Source organism: Coloeus monedula (assembly GCF_965178545.1).
Source record: "Coloeus monedula genome assembly, chromosome: 16".
In the NCBI taxonomy this organism is placed as follows: Eukaryota; Metazoa; Chordata; class Aves; order Passeriformes; family Corvidae; genus Coloeus; species Coloeus monedula.
Genome location: NC_138796.1, coordinates 695,533 through 714,237, shown reverse-complemented (window position 1 = coordinate 714,237; position 18,705 = coordinate 695,533). Strand labels below are relative to the sequence as shown.

Genomic DNA, 18,705 nt, shown 5'->3' with positions numbered 1-18,705 from the left:
TGAGGGCATTTTGTTCTAAGGAAAACCATCACTCAGGGATGAAAAAGCTAAAATGATGAATGTAGGAGGCTGCAACACCTTCAGACTTCAGGGCATGACCAGGTACGATCTCACATTGACCTTGGGTGCTACAGGAAACCAGGAGCTCTACAAAATGCTTTGAAATTTATATGCCCTCATAAGGACTCTGACCCTACAGAAATTCTGGCTGACAACTATGCTCAGCAAGATTCACAGGCTTGGCTCTAAAGTTTAGGGCTTCCCAGTTTTGAGCTTAAGGATTAGGATTTTTTCTTCCTATGGCTTATATGACATTTCTTTTCTGGAGCTATATCAATTCCTTTATTTGAGTGCATCCCAGAAGGCAGAACTATAGTGCAGCAGAGAAGGACCAATAAAGCAACAAAAATATCCTGAAAACAGACCTTCCTACACACTATGTGATATAATCACAGTTATAAAAAACTTACTTGGCAGAAGGTCGTCCCATTAAGCCACAGTCCCATATTTGTACTCCAGCTTCCCTCCTGAGCCCTGTGCTCTGCATCCAGCACTGTCCAGGGCTCCGGGCAGGCCCTGAAGGCATTCCTCCCTCAGGTCCTTTATTTAAGCAGCAAGCCTTGAGGGGAGCTCTGGAAGAAGCTCTTGGCTCCTGCAGGACATTAGCAGTTGTGCAGGGTACTGTACTTGTCCCTAGAAACAAGGTGGGGCGAAAAGAAACAAAAAAAGACCTGTGTCTTTAGGGAAGGAAAAAACCCATATGAATGCAGCCTATGCTGAAATAGAACTGTTTTGTCCTGACAATACAAGAGCTTTCTGCCTAACAGGAAACTAGTCTCAGCACAGATGAGCCTGATCTAAGCAGCACAGGGATATCTTCCACTCCCCCTCTCTCTGACTGTCTCCTGTCCCTCCCAGCACATTCTCCTGAGCAGTGGGAAGCCACTGGAGCTGGTTTGCCTTGCTGTGGCCATTAACTGCACTTAGAACAGCCTGGGTTCAGCTGTGCCTCCCAGGCTGGGTGCTGGAGGCAGGAGGCAGCAAGAGTGCAGGCTCCTATCAATTCACTTCTTTTGGTGCTCAGAATAATTTCCTGGCCCTGCCAGCTCTTGGGGAAGCTTTATTCCTCATTATTCATGTGCCACCATTGCAATTATTCCTGGCAGCAGAGAGGAAGAGGAGAGCAAATAGGAAGGAACAAGGAGGGAGTAGGTGATCAGCTGAACCTTTAAGAGGATGCTCTTTCACTGCCTCCCACCCCGACCATGCGGAGCTGGCACGGCAGCCAGGGAGTGGAATGGCCAGAGCTCCCAGCACAAGCCCAAGACACCCACGTTTTACTTGCATGTGTCATTTTGGAGTCTCTCCATCTCTGAAGAGGGCCCCAGCTGTTTTTAAAGCTGTGCTTTTGTTTGTAAAACTGACTCGTGTTTTGTGCATAAAACAAAACCAACCCTCAAAATAACTCTGGTTATTCAGCCAAATTCTGTTCACGTTGGAGTGGTGAAAGTGGGCGTCAACACAGTTCTGTGTGAGCACGCAACATGTATAGGCAGAGAGAGCTTCAGAGGGGGTTGTGAGCATATTTCCAAATGGAATATAAACAGAAGTTCTTACTCATAAACATGGATCAGAGCACTAAATGTTTTTCCTGTGAAAAGTCAGTACTGGTCCTTATCTGGAAACTTGCATAGTTTCTGCTTGCCAAAGTAAAATATGTCTTAGATTCATGAGACTGAGGAGTTATATTCTGGTACTTCATGACCAGGGCCACTTGGCCAGAGCAATCAGCTTGTTCAGATGTCTCAGGGATCCTTTATCTTTTGGCGAACCAAGTCTCTGTGTCTGCAGATCCCTGGTCCTGCTGCAGGTTCATCATCTGGGAATCCCAGCCCTCCACATTCTCACCCTCCCCTGTGTTGGCACAAACATCCAGCAGAAAACAAGAGCTGTGCACACTGCATTTCTCCTCTGCTTAAGAGACTTACTTGGTTAATGTATTCATTAGGGGTGATGTTTAAGTCCCGTCAAAGCTGTTCTGATAAAAACACTTAGCCACAGCTATCAGCAATCAGATAATAAGATTTTCATCCAAATATGCAGAAAATCTGACATCTCACAGGACACAGGAATTATCAAAGATGTTGGCTGGGCAAAGATAAAATTTCCACTTGTTTCAAGTGCTTCTGAGCACCTAAAGCCCTTTTACAAATCACAGTCATGCTGTCTCATGCTCAGCCAGGAGTGCTGGGTGTCTTGTTGAATCTGCTGGATACCATGTCACTAATGCAGTATGATCGTTGCCCAGGCACAGCTGTGGATGCTCATTTCCAGCCAGAACAAGAATAAACTTTAATTTTCTTTAATCTCAAAGACTGAGAATTCTACAAGAGCATTTGTGTGTGTGTGTGTGTGTCCCCAGGAGTTACTACACTGAACTGGGCCTTCCTGGCTGTGTTTACAGGCCAGCTGTAGCTGATTACTGCTACACTTAGAGACTGCAATCATAAAACATTTCCCCCTACTCCTGCACCCTCTGCTCTTTTCTGTGTTTGGGATGAAGTAGCTCCATACAAAAGGGCTTGATCCCCATCCCAACTCCTGCACTGCCAGCAGGATTCTTCATGCAGCCATGATGCAAAACTGCTCCAGGTGAAAGCCATCCCTGGCTTTTTGCTGTTCTGAAGTGGGTCCCCCTCCTCCTGGTGCACAGTGTGGTCTGTGAATGCTGGTCACAGCAGCAAGGAGGAGGCAGAGCAGGCCAGAGAAGAGGAGCTGGAGGTGGGTAGCTGACTCCTTCCTGCAGCACTGCCGGCTTCCAGTGATGGTGAAGCTGAGACACTGCTCCAGTAAGGAGGAGTAATTCTGCTGCCTTCTGTCATCTTCCCTGCAGAAACAAAAAATAAATGATAGACAATACAAATGTGAAAAGTCATGTTATGTAGAAGTAGTAACAAAGTTTTTGTGTAGTTGGTTAGGCCTTCATTAAGTTTCCTGGCAATAAATCATCCTGCAGAAAATATATTACAGCTTTCTGCAGATTCAAGGAGATTATTTTCTGTGGAGCCACTTTTATGCAAGCTTGAGTTAAAAATGGAAAAACAAACAACCTGGTAGTTACTTGGAGGTATGGGAGGGAAACACAGTTCCCAAGGTCTTAGAAAAGGAGGCTACTGTGAAAAGCCATCTGCTTACTGTGTCCTCAGCAGGACTGTACAGAAATGTCCCCTTTAGGCAGTGGAGTTATTAACAAATGTAAAGAAGCAGTAAGTGAGTGGGGGAACATGATTTCAGTCTGGTTTTTTTCCTTTTATGGTAAAGCTGCCAACTTGCTGCTTCATTGTGATAAACCATCTGATTTTGTTTGTGATTAAGCAGAGCTAACTGGTCTATCAAGAGCAGAGGGGCAAGAATTCTTACAGGCAATCTGGACGTGTTTGGTGAAAAAAGTACGCAGATTCCGGAAAGAAAAAAAAAAGCCAGCTCTGCTGTATGTTTAGGAAAGCAAGTGAGGTTTATAATGTAAGTGTAGGTCTCTATTAAAAATTGAGGAGAAATTTTTTTTAAAAATCTTTAAACATCTAATATAGACATACAGAAGGTGGGTGATACTCTTCCAGATAGTATCAAATTTTCTTAAAAGGCATTAGCCAAAAAGATATTAGAATCTAGAAGACATATTTTGTTGTTTTTTAAGCCTCAGGAATCACGCTTAAGGAGTTTTATTTCTACAACTCTTTCTCTTCTGATAGATCTAACCACATGAAGTTGCAGAGTCACAAAATAGGGCACAGTCCTTTCTATATGGAATAAAACATTCCAGAACAGAAATAGGATTAATCAAATGGGAGAGCCTTTGAAAGTAAATGAGACCAGTATCGGCAGCTCAGGTCACAACAGGAAAGGATTAGACTTCCTGATCTGTTTCATCCTTAGAGTTGCAGTTAGTTAGAGCTGAAGAAGGAGACAGAACAACATCTGGAATTCTCCCTCCATGAGTGAGCACAGCACAGTTTTCCAGTATGAGGTTTCTCCCATGATTAACCTATCCCTGGGGACATTTGGTGCAACTTCTGACCTTCCTAATCCTTCCTCTGCTCTTTTGTATCCCCAGGCTGCCCCTTCACAGGCACTCACAGAAACCCCCGGGGTGGGGCAGTCTACGAGACACCTTCAGGGGGGTTCCCCTACTGAGGGGCAAAAGAAGGGCAGCAATGGGCAGCAAAAGTAGTGAGATAAGACTTGGCTTGGAGGAGACCAGCTTTTTCTAATGTTCCCTGCGCTCAGAAATTCCACTGGCAGCTCAGTATCAAGAGTGACTTTTATTTTCTTTATGGTATTTATGGGTTAGTGATGCAATATCAATATAAGCCCATGGTTTCTATTTACACAACAATGTATTTTTAGCAAAAGTTCTTGTTCTTCCATGCTCTCACTTTTTTAACTTAAAAGAAAGCCTAGCTAATCTCCTGCAGTGAAAAACAAACATGGCTCACAGCTCCTCTCCTCCCAAATGTTTATGTGGGAGAGTCCTGCTGTGCTGATTGCTGACAAATACCTCCAATAGAAATGTAATGAGTCATTTTGTATCAATTTACGAAACAAAGAGGTTAAGAGGCACCATTTGTTGTGTGGTGATCAATAAAGCAGTTAATGTTATAGCTTTTGAGGAACTGGAGGTAAAACAGTTGTTTATTATCAATCCAAGTCATTGCAGAATCCTCTAATGTGTTTCCTAGACTGGCTGTGGGCCTGGCAGCAGTTAGAACTTGAGAGCTTAATAAACAGGTTTAAATAGGTTTATCTCATGGTATTTATGACATACAGGGTCAGGAATAGGGGTGAACAACTGGACAGGTATTCCTGCAAGTCACCCCATACACTGAGCAAAAGGAGCTCGTGTCTTCACCTCTGAGCAAAGGCTGATGCTGGCTCTGCTTTGGATAAATAATGCCAAACCATACAGAAGCACTGGCTTCTGCCCAATTACCTGCCTGAAGTCTCAGATTTGTAAACTAAGCACATTTTTCAAAAATGTATTTGACCTGCCCGGAAATTTATTTTCCTAAGTCAGAAAGATTTTTTACAGACTGTAAAGGCAAACTTCAGTGCTGGGGCTGTTTGCTCAAAGCCTTGCTCAAGTCTGCTTCCAAGTAGCTCCAGGGCTGGAAATACCACACCTCTCTGAGAAACTTGCCCGGATGTTTGACAAGTGAAGAAAACGGTTGTACTTTAGAACATATCACAGCAAACATGCTCATCATGCCTTTTGGTAGAAGAATCTGTGTAAAAGTTCTGAAGGTAGAGAGAAACTCCATCTCCAGGTGAATAAGCAGGGAAGATCACTCCAAGAACAGGTTATGGAGATGGGATGCAATCCTAAACCTTCCTGCAGCATTACAGAACACTGGACTCCGCTATGCTGAAAACTCTTACATGTTTCACATAGTAGAAATGGAAACTTTGGTCCTCTTTTATATAAATCTTGATCCAAAATGTGTTTGATGGTCTGTTTGTAGTAAAAAACATGAAGAATACTTACATACTTGTTGACATGATCTTGTAAAATCTACAAAGTATCTTGTTTTATTTTATTCTTTGGAAGATCTCCCAAAGAAATTACTTGTGCTCTTGATAAAAGTTGTCTCTCAGTCTGAAATGAAATATAGACTATGTTATTCAGGTATTTGAACTGCTTTGCTTTCAAAAGTCAAAGCTTTGCATGACCAGCTTAGTTGTTGATGGTTTATCTGTCCAGACTTTGTTTCGAGTGGGCTGCTAGCCATAGTTCATAAGCATAGTAAAAACTTGAGTTTCAGGTTTGAAATTTTGTTATAATCTTCTTACAGAGAGTCTGATCTTTTTTCTGTCCTCATTACAGTTCATCTCTAATGGAATTTACAGAAAATATTTTTGACCTCTTAACCTTTTGTTCATTTTTTGTACAAAATATTTCTATTAGAGATGGTTATTTAAATGCAAGGGCAAATTAAATAAGATGTGAACCCAGTACGTTTGACTAATCATGGTTGGCCAGGTTTTAGAAGGTCTAGGCTGTTCAATGTAAATCCTCATAAATATAAGTGCTTCTGTCAGAAAAGCCATTTTCCCTAATTAATGGATTCTTTTTCTTTATTCACAGATCGAGAAGATCAGTCTATCCTGTGCACGTAAGCAAAATAATCTATTTTAGTATATCTCAATGTCACAATGTCTTTGTTTATCCAAAATCAATTCAAATTCTGATGGAATGGACACATTCCCCTCACCTTCAGTAAGCTTGAACTCCAGTACCAAACCTACTTCAGCAGATAGACCTGTTTATAAGATAAAGAGCATCAGTGTCATAGGAAGTCTTTAATGGATAAAATTATTTCTTTAAACTGATTTTCTGAACTTAGAGATTTAACAGTTTACAGTGAGCAACTGGGGAGTGTGATTATTACTCCACAAAATCCCACTGGTTTGTCATTCCTGCCTGTTTTGAAAAATCACTCTAAATGTTGAACTGTACAGGGATCTGCTGCTTGACCCTCAATTATGACTGTCTTTCCATTCTTCTCTTGCTTGTTAGTTGGTTTTATTTTCTTGAATGCCATCAAGAATGCTTTTGAGATAATTTTGTGCTTGTTAAATTAGACATTTTCCAGTTTTCCTGATAAAAGATAGGATTTGATTCTATGTAAACGCTAATACTGTTTGCAGAGCTGGCATGTGTATTATTTATAGCAGGGTCATGCAATGATGCTGTAATCTTTCAGGTTTAGGCTATCTGAGAAAATGTGGCTACTGACTGAATATACATTTACACTAAAGTTTTTTAAAAGCACTGCTACTGATCACCAGCCATAACATTATTTTTGAATGCCACTGCTGACTGGAAAAAAATTATCACCTAATAAAAATTATACACTCTGTCTGGTACCATAAGGGCTATCATAATTCTAACCTCCGTTACAACAAGACTTCAGTATTTGTAAGTATACCAATCAAAAATCTGACCCCAAAGACATTAACACCTAAAAGAAATCTAAAATTCCTGCAATGATGAAGTAAAAATTGATCATCACATTCTTCCCAGGATGAAACATGTCATGGTTATAAAGACTAATTTACAATATGCATTTCCTCCTTCTATTTCTGTACTTATGTTTATTTTTCCACTAGTAAATCTTCTTTTAACTTTGGAACATTGGTATTTTCAAGAAAGGGACTTTCTTTTGCAAGTCTATGCCTTTTTGTTCGTGAAAATCCATTAAAGGATCCACTTCTTGCAGCTTCATTTATTGAAATTACCTGGCCATCTTGCTGGAAACCTAAATTGTTTCACACCAGTAATACATAAAATAGAAAAAATTAAATGCCTTTTCCATCCAGTAATATATAAAACAGAGAGAATGAAATGCCTTTCCCATTTTGAAAACAGCCACAGCAAGTGACTCTCCAAGATGTTTAGAGTAATTGCTGTATGTTGGACGTGCATAGCTTAAAACAGTCCTCACACGTCTTTTAAAGCAAGAAGATTGGCCAAGCTAAAACCAATGTACACAACTTTACTGCTTTAACATTATTCTTGGCCTTATTTGGCCGTGCAGAAAGAAGAAAGCTCACTTGGCTTTCAGCTTGGCAGCTATCAAGTTGAAGCAATTTGTAGTACTTTATAGAATTGTTAAAAATGCTAAGAAATTACCTTTTTGCCTAAAATATGTAATAACTGAAGACTTCATGGCATTGATCAACCAGGATTTTTTCATGAAAAAGCTACAGGCTTTAACTTTCCAAGGCCTGGGACCTAAATTGTAAAAGAATAGCTGTAAGGATTCATATGGATCCCCTGAAATGCTCCTGGCACACAGGCAGGGGGGCAGATCTGAGAACTGAGCCTGATGCTGTGTTTCTGACTATAAATGTACCCATTCTCAGGACTTCACCCTCAGCTCATTAAAGCTGCCCTCATGTGGTTAAGTACTGTGTGTATCCTTTTTCAATCCCTCCCCTTTGTGTGATTAGCCATGGTACGTTTAAAATCTCCGTCTGTCCTCAACGCTCATGGGTTCCAGTTCTTCCTCAGAATTCCCCGTCTTTCCAGATTTCATTATTTCCTCTACATTTTATTAATAACTACACTCATACTGCCTTTGGCCTACTCTCCTCTGCATACACATCCTTTCAGCTGTTAGCTCTTTCCCATGGGTACCATCACTGAGCATGCTCTCGTGTCATTCCCTGCCTGTTGCTCTCTGGCATTTTACAGTCAGTCTCAAAATCCCCCATCTTACCATGCACATTTACAGCACAAAAAACTTTATACCATGGCTGTGCTTACTAATATATCTGTGACTGCATTACTGTAACGTAACATCTAGCATAACATATATAATATATATACAATACAAAATATTGCACTAAAGGTATGAAATATGGAATCTTACTCTTTTATGTGTCTGAAAATTAGGGCAGGTAAGACTTTTTTACCCTTGTGTCCTGGTCTCTGTGCTGTTCTGAGCAGCCTTCACTGCTCTGCCTGCCCATTGGGATTTCCTGAAACTCCTGCCTGTGCTTTGGCCCCCCACACAGTGCTCTCTCCTGTTTGACATCTGAGTTGGCCACGAAATAGTCTGTACTCACTCTTAGTCCATATTGACCAGCACATAGATGTTGCTGAAGGAAAAATCCCAAGAAATCTGTCCAGGTACTCAGAGATCTGAGCAAGTTCAGTACATCAGCAATAAAGTGTGAATTGAACTAGGCAATGGCCAGTGAACAGATTTGTGGCTTTTCAAGCTTCTTACAGTGTTAGTAGAGGCACAAGCCCTCAAAGGAGACTTCTGGCCTCTTGTTGTTCGATTTCTAAAGACACAAGTGGATTCTCCTGGAGATTTCAAAAGGTTTTTCACTAAAAATTCCACAAGTGCTTATTTGCAGAACTAACCACATGAGAGTTTTAACAATTTCCTCAAAAAACCTGTCTGATCTCGAGGTTATCATATTTTAGCCACTTCCTGAAAAGAGCAGGTATTTTCTAGAAAGCAAATGTGGCTAAGAGGACTGTGCACAAGTTTCAGTTAAAAAAAAAAATCTACCTTAAATGAATGAGAAAACAATCTGATCAAAGTTCTGAATGTTTGGGGTATTGTGAAGTCTGTGGAAACAAGTACATGTTAAATACCTGTACATATAATCAAGTACGTTTTCATTACCTTTTTGTTTTTTAAAACACAGGTTCCGTTTGAATAGCTTCTATAAAAAAGGGGGAAGTAGCAGGATCGTATTTCCACTTAATTTGATATGGCAACAAAACACTGAGTGGGGCGGTGACCATCCTGCTCCTTTCCCCCTCCTCCTCTCTCTCTCTCTGTGGGCAAACTCTCCAGAGCCTCACCCGGCTATGGGACTCCAGCCCATTTCCTTCCCTGACACATGTCAAGAAGCAAAATCATCCAGAACATCTCCAAACGGCAAAGCCCTACTAGTCAAAAGACTCCTCCACGGGAGAGCTAAGCTCTTCTTCCCCAGCTCAGTAAATCTCAAAGGCTGGGGCTGGCAGGCGCTGCTGCCTCGCCCCTCTCCCACACAGACACCTCGTGGAGCCCCAGACCCGGGCGGAGCTGAACCCGCTCCGTCTCCTTTGGGAATTGTTTTGTAAGCAAACCCGTAGGATCACTGGGCTGGCTTCTGACACGAGTCTCCAGTGGGGTACAACTGGTCTAGGACAAAGCTTTTCATTATGTTTGCACATCTCATACTGCAGGACAAAGGCTGCCAAGCCCTGATGTGATTTAGAGCACCACATGGAGTGCCCTGTGCACAGGGGCTTCCCACAGTGCCAGCACAGCCGGATTAAAGGATGTGTGAACGGGCAATTCTTGTGGTTCACTGCTTACTGAAACAAACACTGAAAAGAAATTCTGCTGTTGCTTTTCAGATGTTTCCAAAAGTGGAATTAAGCTAAGTCTCATATCATAATATTAGCATGGAAAGCTTTCAACTTTTCAACAACAGCAAAAAAAAATACACTTTTAAAACTAATTTTCCCCAGTTATTCTCAAATGTACAAGAGTCCTAGTTACCCCACAGGCTCAACTCCCAACAGTGGGGCCAATCTGCTAGTGTCACCTTGTTCTTACTTGGAAACCTATTCTAGCTGGGATAATTTTCATTTAAGGTGAAGTTAATGGAGTCATGGAGGATTTTGTAGCTCAAGAGACAAAAACTCTGTTATAGCTGAGCACTATATATGTGACCTTATGTGCTTTAAATCCCCTACTGAGTTCCTAAAACAATGCCTGGCAAGCAACGAGGGAAGGATAAGTTTAAGTTATACCCCATGATGTGAGAGTGGTATCTTTAACAGAGCAAGACTGTTAGCCTAGTGGAGCCCTTTGCTCTGGGAAAGCCAAAGAGTTTCTTAGGAGGAAAACTTGCATAGGAAGTAGCTAAAGTACTGCTGTTGGGCCACTCAGAATTGTGCAGTGGAACTTGCTTTTGATCTGGCTTTTTGCATTGGCCATCTGAGCTGGGTGCAAAGAACAGCACTGGCAGTAAATGTGCTCCCTTGTGTATGGCAGGAAAAAGAATTATTTGAGAGGCTTCAATTAAACAAATGGTCAGTCTGCTTCCTAAAGATGAAGGTTAGGAGCGTGGTAACAGCATTTATATGGTGAACATCTACTTGGAACATAATTAAGTCTGCGGAAAATGGACACTCAGAAAAAAGGAGCAGATCCCTCCTGGGAGGAATCCCATCACGTATGGTCCATGCCAAAACCACCAGAAGATATTTGCAGTAAAAAGACCCATCTTAAAAAATTCAGTCACTGAGCTCAAGAGAGCAAGTAGATTTTAAAGCAGGTGGGATTTCTCATACTACAATGGAAGTTGTTTCTGCCACCTCAGAAATTATAGTACTTCAAGGCAGATGCAGAGAAAAAACCCATTCTGCATGACCAATTCTGTTGCAACTCAATAGTTCTAGGAACAATTTCATCCACCTGTGAAGTGACCTAAGAGATTCACATGGTCTTCTCCTCCTGGGTCTCTCTTGGTAAACGTCTTGATATTTAGAGGCATTGACCCTGACCTAGGGGTCAATGCCTCCTCATTAGTTGGTTTACAGACACATGGCATTTCATCACTGAGATGAAATCAGATGTTGTCATATGGCTGTGATACATCTTTCAGAGTATGAGGGCTACTAATGTTGTTTAATGGATACTTGTTTATCAGACCTGTCTATTGTCATGGACATTTATGACTGATCTGATATGTTGAAAATCAGATGTATTCATCTGCTGCAGACATTATTCTTCATTACTTATTGCCCTTGGAGACTTTTTTCTAATTAACCCAAGGTGGTTGAGGTTCTGTGTGTTTTGTATATCATGTTGAGGAACTTTTTATTGTCTGTTTCAAAAGGAAGTTAAAGCCCCAAAGTCTATCTGCAGAAAACAGGAAAGCCCTCAGCCTCTGCAGAAGCAAAGAGTTAAGGATGAAAGAACAAAACTAAATGTTAAGTAACTTAAGCATTACAGTATGATGGGATAATTACAAGTAAAATGATGCCATATATGGTAATACTCACAGGGATTCAGGGAAAAGCCAAATGATGGGCACTGTTGCCCTGGGAGAAAGGAAATGCAATGATGATGTGATGAACTACAAATAACCCTTAATAAAATGGAATAGTTCAAAGCCCAGGGTTTGTTTGAAGAAAGTTGTTTTGGTTGTTTTTTTTCCAAAGAAACAAAGCTGTAAGGTAGATTTATTTGAAAAGTTTGTATGGATATGTCTTCAAATTGGTGTGCTTGGTTTGGAATTGTTCCCAGGACACTTAATTTTTATCAATAAAACATAGAAATGTTTTAGTACTGAAGCACAGGCAGAGATGAATCCAATCTCTAAACTGTGCAAATTAACCCAGGTCTTGTGAAAAGGAATCTATTAATCTCAATTATTTGTGGTTCAAACTCTAAAAGCCAGAAGAAACAGTTCTTATCATGTCGTACCTCAGGCAGGAATTGTTTCTGGTTTCCTAAGGTTTACATCAATGTCATTCTGTATTGAAAGTTCTGTCCAGCACTTCTCCATATTTTCATGTCCATTTATCACTGGTTCTTTGATAGGGAAAATTAACTCTTGCATTTCCTAATCAGGAAAAGAAGCATAACTGCAGTGGATCCAGCTAAAAAGTTTCAGACTCAAAAGAGCTGATGAATATCTCTGGGATTTTTGAATGTATTGTTCTTTTATTTTTTTTAAATCAATTTTAGTTTAGATCCAAAGAAGAAGAGGTCCAACTTAGATTGTTGTTCTCCTCACAGCACTAGCTCAGTTGAAAGAAATCATTTGTTACATCCACACCCACTTTACCACCCTTTCTGACTGCTGAGCAAGACAGTATGAAACATTTTTGTCCATATAATCATCAGAGCCAGAGGTATCTGAAAGACATAAGATGATGTAATGTAACAATTAGAGAGGAAAATTGGCTGGAAATTTCTATTGAGAAAAGACTGTCAATCTGTACTTTGAAAACCACTCTTTTACTTTAAGAGAGGGCTTAAAAGTTGTAAATAAACTTAACCTGGAAGTCTTCCAAGAGATAAGAAGTTACTGCCTTCCTGCTTCCCAAGGGACACTGAGGGCATGGAGCAGAGCTGGGATGCCAGTTCTGCTGGTCAGACATCTCCCCATGATGTCCTTTATTACCCAGTGAGCAGGGACACCTCAGGTGGCTCCATTCCGGGTCCCACTGAATTCAGGGAGCATCTGAACACAAAATTCAGATGAGGCAGGATCAAGCTGCCTCATCTGTAGTTAGTCTACTTTAATGCCAGAGTTTCAGAAGAGAAAACCATTGTATTACTGCTGATGTTTTCTTTTACTGCTGTACCACATCATAGTTAATGTTGTATTTTTTGATCTTAAATATAAGCAGATTCCCTGCCAGCTCCACTTCTCAGAAGTGTTCAGATGCTGCCAAAGCAAGATGAACTGCTGTTCAAAAATGCATCATGTTTTAGAATTCCCTTAAATAGCCAATTGTCCACTCAAAATACTACCAGGACAGAGATATAGCTCTGATAATGCATTCTTTGCAGGCTGAAGTCAGGTGGATTTGGGAGATGGTGTTCTGGGGTAAATAAGAACTGAGCTGGGCGGTCTCCAGTCCTGTTTTTATATACTACACACATCTACACAGCAGAAGGAGTCCACTGGTTACCTACCTTCTTTTGTGTTATTTTCTTTCCCCTCAGAGGTGAATCTGGTGCTGGCAAGACAGAAAATACCAAAAAGGTCATTCAGTACCTGGCTGTTGTTGCTTCTTCACATAAGGGCAAAAAGGACACCAGCGTCACTGTAAGTGAGCTCTTCCATATCCAACTCTCCCTCAGGCCTCTGAGGGCTGTGCTGAGGTGACTGTGCAAGTCAGGGACTGTGGCTTGTCAAACAGTCGACATATTAAGTGTACACAACTACGTCACAGCTCTATGTTTATGGAAAGAAAATTTTGTTTGACACCATCTTAGGCATCAAATCCGAATGTACTTAGGGAGAACAGAAATATTCATAGCTTTCCATATGCATAGCACCTATTTATATGCCAGCATGAAGGCACTGAAGTCTGCAAGGGCTCGAGGCCTTGTTTTACCCTTGACCTCTAGCAAGTAAGAAGTGTGGGAAAGCTGGTAACTAACACATTGTCCAACAGCATCATAAAAATGTATACCAGCATTTAAACTTCCAAAGTTTTGATTGGATTCATTACTAAGTTTTCTTACTAACTAGCAAAGAGTCCCAGTATAAAACTTGTCTTTTCTTTTTACTACTCTGTCAGAGGTAACAATTTTGAAAGGCACAATTTTTTATAAGTACTTTGTGACTTCAAAATTTGTAACAGTCTTGCCTGAGAGATTAAAGTTCATTTTCTTACTTTGAACCATATACCTGCCCAGTTCCTGGAGATCATTACCAGGGCTGAGGCCCTCAGCTGTCTTTGCTCTTCTCAGTGATACAACTCCAGGTCCTATGTCACTTCCAGCCTTTCCAATGTTACTCAAAACTTCTGCAAAAAAAATGAAGCAATTCACTTTTATGACAAAATACAGAGACACATTTGAGACACATTTCATCGTGTCTCAAATACAAGACTGGGTCCAAGATGAGTAATTAGTACGGAAAGGGGAAGTAAAGTAAAATCTCATGACCACCCCTGTGCTGGGTCTTGCAGCTGCCCCTGCCCATGCGTCAGCAGAGCACAGGATGTGCAGCCCTCCCTCTTCCACCACAAATAGCTGGGCTTTTATGTACAGGAGATTCTAATTTGGGGCAGGGGAAGGAGTAGATGTCCTTTTGAGTAGTATTTTCTAGAAATCTGTGATTAAATTTAGTGGAAACAGTCCAAGACTAATGTTTAATGTTTATGCAAAAAAAATTATTTTTGCCTATTGAGATCCTGCTCAGTGCCTGGGGGAAATGAACATGGGGTGCCAAAGCCATCCCTAACTGCAGTTGCTGCTGACTCCTCTGGGGAATTACATGAGTCTCAGGATCAAATTTGCCCTGAGACAGACCTGAAGGCAAATATCCATCAGAGAGGAGCTGAGAAAAAGTCTAATTTGTTCTGTACCATGCTGACAAATAGTAATTCAGTGATTAGAACTACTGACACTGCAATTTCAGTCATTAAAATATAATGAATAACAAAATGCACCAGAGAAGAATAAGGGATTTTTCATAAAAATATTTGCCCTTGTCTGGTCCTGAGAGACTAATCTGGGACTGGATCCAAATCCCATCCCTTTGTTTCAGGGCTTTTTTTCTCTTCAGTTAAAGTGCTATATGTATGTTAATGGTATTTGTGCCCTTGGTATGTCTGCAATAGATTGTTCATATCTGTATTCCTGGTTTATTTGCATGGAAACTGTGTACTGGTTATTTTAATAGAGGAAAAACAATAAAAATGTCTGTCTAATAGAAATTATACTGACACTTATTTTATACCATGTTATTCAATACAGCAAGGTCCATCTTTTGCCTACGTGAGTAACTTAGACTGTTTGATGTGTGTTTAAGGCACTGAGTGTAGATCTGCATGCTATTGTTGCACCCCAAAAATTTAAGAGAGATTTTGTTGAAATATGTTGTATGATCTGATAAAAAGCAACAATAGCACCAAATGCTCTCACAAATCAACCCTAACTGTGTCAGGCTCCATGGTAAAGAATGAGGTCTGACACAGGCTGGGTCATCTTTCAAATATCACCCTCTTCTATATCTCTGTGTGTGTTCAAATTGCCATAGTTTGAATTAAATTTCCCACGATCCTGGAAGAGCCACTCAGCCTGAAATGAAACAATGTGGTTTTTGAATGAAATACCCAAATGCTTTCTGTGCTTCAGGTTGGACTTTTTAGGACTGTTGTGAAATAATTCCTAAACCTCACAGTGTTTGATTTGTTTGGCTGCATGCTTTTCATTTGTTATTGCTTGGAATTTTGCATTTCCGTGTAACTGTTGAGAACTGTGCACCACCACAAGGGTCAGCATGTTCTTAACTTGCTGCTGTGACATGTAACAGAGCAATTCCCACTGCAGCACCTGTCTGCAGGTGTGTTACAGGCCCTCCTCTCTGTGTGGCATACCACATAGCGATGCTTTGGGAATCCAGGCAGGTTAGCTGGCATATTCTTGGTGTTTCTGTGCCAGGCAAATGGGATTTATTTTCTTTCATGCAGTCTTTTTTGCCCCATTCTGACTGCTGCCTCTCAGACTTCAGCTATGACAGTGTTGCCTCTTAGTTAATTTAGTGCTTCTTTTGACAATCTCTCTGCAAAAAAAAAAAAAAAAAAAAAAATTAATTCATGGTTGGCATAGGCACCTCTGTGGAGTTTGGTGGACTTAGAGCTGCACACAGTGCTGGCCATGTGGAGCCCTAGTTTTATACCCAGGTTTATGGCATAGTTCGGTTCTCAGTAGAAGCAGGTGGTGTCTGTCTCATTTTAACAGACAAGGTACTACTTCAGATGTCACCATCTGATTGCAGCAACACCCTTTGCTTATACTGGAGTTTTTAATCTACACAGAGTAACTGGACAGATCTGCTCAGTACAGAGAATCTTCAGGGACTTTTAGGAATTCATTACTTATTCTAGGATTCCTGTATGAACTTGTTAGGAAACTTTCCTTCCTTCCTCCTCCAACTCTTGGGTAGTAAGCTTTTTAATGGTACTGCTGAGGTAGCTCTCATCATTGCCATAGGAGTTACAGGACATTTAGGAGTGACTTTTAGAAAAAGGTTACCAGATTTGCACATTAATTGGGAGCACTTTCATTTTCCAAATTATTTCCTAGATTCAAACAAAATATTGCCTTAATTTCCAATTAAAATGGCTTAAATTATATCATATTATCTATCAAGGACATTTTCCTTTTCAAGGTGAGTTATTTGAAATAATGCATGTTACCATGGAGTAGTATTCAAAGAATAGTGTGGCAAAGTAAATGTGAATGTAAATGATCTCATAGGACAAAGTTGAATGAAGAGTTCTGAAAAGCTGTATACATATTCAAAGTATTTTTTCAACTTCATTGATTTGCTTAGAAATAGGATTAGGTAAATATATAGAATTAAATGCATGCCTGTTTCATTGCATGATTTGTTTCCGTGGCAATTACCAATCACAATTAACAATATAATACGAAGTTTGTGTGTTTGCATGAGAATTCATTATTCTAGTTTGAAATAAATCAATGCAATTCCATACTTAACCTAAGTAGCCTTGCATGGATCATTATTAATAGACTTGATGAAATCTGCTTTGTAGCTTTGTGCTGCATTACATTAAAATTATTCTCGGCAAGTTATTCTAATTACGTTGTCATTTGCTAGCAAAGGGTCTCAATAAACTAACTTGGAAAAGACATGCTAGAGGTTCCTTTAAGAGTATCCCTTTTAAAAATTATACTAAACTGGAAGAAAAAATTGACATTGAATGACCCTCTTTTTTAAGGAAGGCCAGTCATGATGTTAAACAGATTAATAGAATTTGATCTGTCACAGGCAACAGGGCTGGAAAAGGGTCATGTATACAGGGCAGCAGTCAATTGCACAAATAGATAAACACAAAGATTAATCTAGAATGAAAACAAATCCACATGAAATGCAGTATTCAGCAAAAAAAATAGCGACTTAACTTAGATTTCACCTTTCTCTCCTGTGTACAAGTGTTGGTTTCAGGTAAGTAATTACGAAGTTCAGTGTTAACTGCTTCTGAATGAATTTTAGGGTGAGCTGGAAAAACAGCTTCTACAGGCAAACCCTATTCTTGAAGCTTTTGGAAATGCCAAAACTGTGAAGAATGACAACTCCTCCAGATTCGTAAGTAGGAGAAATCCAGGTCGGTCTGGGGTGGAGGGGGAGGTAAAACACCTTTTAAAAGCCAGTGTACAGACAGTGGTCCCCATCAGTGCTTCTCTCTAAAGAGAGCCTTAAAACTGATCCCTTAAAAACAGTTTAGAATTCTCCTCTTAAACAGGAATTTGGCTTGATAGAAGATTAAAGATCAGGCTCAAACTTGACAGTAACATTGTCTCTCACAATTTAGCAGTCTATGTGTGACCTTTTAGAGTGACCTTTTAGAGTCACCTTCTGCTCCAGCAGATACCCACCTTCAGAATATTTGCAAACCAGATCTGTACTTCCATTTTCTTTGCACTATTGTTGAGTATATATATATATCTCATAAGGTGTGTCTGTTACGTCCTGGTTAAGATAATAAACAGAAAATGGAGAAAAAACGGAGAGAAAATGGAGAAGAAAGAAAAAAACAGTCACACAGATCTGAGTTAGAATGTTGTGAGCTGAGAGCTGTCATTATCTGATGACACTTCTTCCTGCAAGTGCTGGCAGATGCCTGTTTTCCCTGCAGACCCTCCTCTCCCACCTCTGCTCTCTCCTTGCAAATTTTAGGGATCCATGTGGGCCAACCCTTAGCAGAGTGAGTTACACAAATCCAAGGCTGTTCCCTCACTGACTTTGTGGAAATCAAAGTAGAACAAAGATGTTGTCCTACCCCTGATTCCAAAGCCTAGTCCAGCAGGGAGAACTCCTTTCCCTCTAGGTGCCTGAACAAAGTTGGGGGAAATCTGTACAGAGGGAATATCAGAGAAGTTCACTTCCTTTCAGGCTGTTCCACAGGTTGTCCCAGCAGGAGGGAGTCAAGCATGTTATTCTTGGGAGGATGATGCACACATCTTATGAAACAGGCTAAATACTGGCTAAAGTCAGAAAACCTGGCATAAGCTGAAAGAATAGCCCAATTTAGATCTTCTTTTCATTCACAGGGCAAATTCATCCGCATCAACTTCGATGTGACGGGCTACATTGTCGGAGCAAACATAGAGACTTGTATCCTTTTCAGTGAGCTGCACTAGGCTGAGAGGAAGTAAGATAAACAAGCTCATTGCATGTCTAAGAAAGGCAAATACTGATGAGGCTGCTGTAAACAAAGAGGGAGGGAAGTGGCTCTGTTTGTGCTGATACCAGCTTCTCAGTTTGTCTTGCTCTCAGGTTTATGTTTTCAGGGCTGTTTTCTCAGCTATGGGAAAGGGAGCTATTCCCCAAATACAGCTTCAGAAACTGGACAAACTGTAACTTAGGCAATGGCAAGGGTCATTTTCATGACCAGAGAACTCATCTTGCCTG

At 40.5% G+C, this 18,705-nt stretch overlaps 2 protein-coding genes across 5 annotated transcripts in view; one reads left to right on the top strand and one right to left on the bottom strand.

The window, feature by feature from the left end:
* The window catches only part of MYH11 (myosin heavy chain 11), a 55,587-nt gene that overhangs the window by 11,803 nt on the left and 25,079 nt on the right, over positions 1 to 18,705 (top strand). For 2 of the 3 annotated variants that reach the window (XM_082292421.1, XM_082292423.1), the window contains exons 4-8: positions 6,143 to 6,170; positions 13,257 to 13,359; positions 15,021 to 15,041; positions 17,287 to 17,379; positions 18,345 to 18,408. In XM_082292421.1, coding sequence (XP_082148547.1) covers positions 6,143 to 6,170; positions 13,257 to 13,359; positions 15,021 to 15,041; positions 17,287 to 17,379; positions 18,345 to 18,408 — 309 coding nt within the window. The remainder of the gene's footprint in view (positions 1 to 6,142; positions 6,171 to 13,256; positions 13,360 to 15,020; positions 15,042 to 17,286; positions 17,380 to 18,344; positions 18,409 to 18,705) is intronic. The other variant, XM_082292422.1, reaches the window with a different exon arrangement.
* Positions 12,352 to 18,705, bottom strand: part of NDE1 (nudE neurodevelopment protein 1) — a 49,417-nt gene continuing 43,063 nt past the window's right edge. Inside the window, exons 10-13 of one of the 2 annotated variants that reach the window (XR_014226882.1) lie at positions 15,644 to 15,828; positions 13,948 to 14,065; positions 13,227 to 13,270; positions 12,352 to 12,440 (exon numbers count right to left, since the gene is read on the bottom strand). The gene's annotated coding sequence lies outside the window, so the exon portion shown is untranslated. Of the gene's footprint in view, positions 12,441 to 13,226; positions 13,271 to 13,947; positions 14,066 to 15,643; positions 15,829 to 18,705 lie in introns of those variants that run through there. The other variant, XR_014226883.1, reaches the window with a different exon arrangement.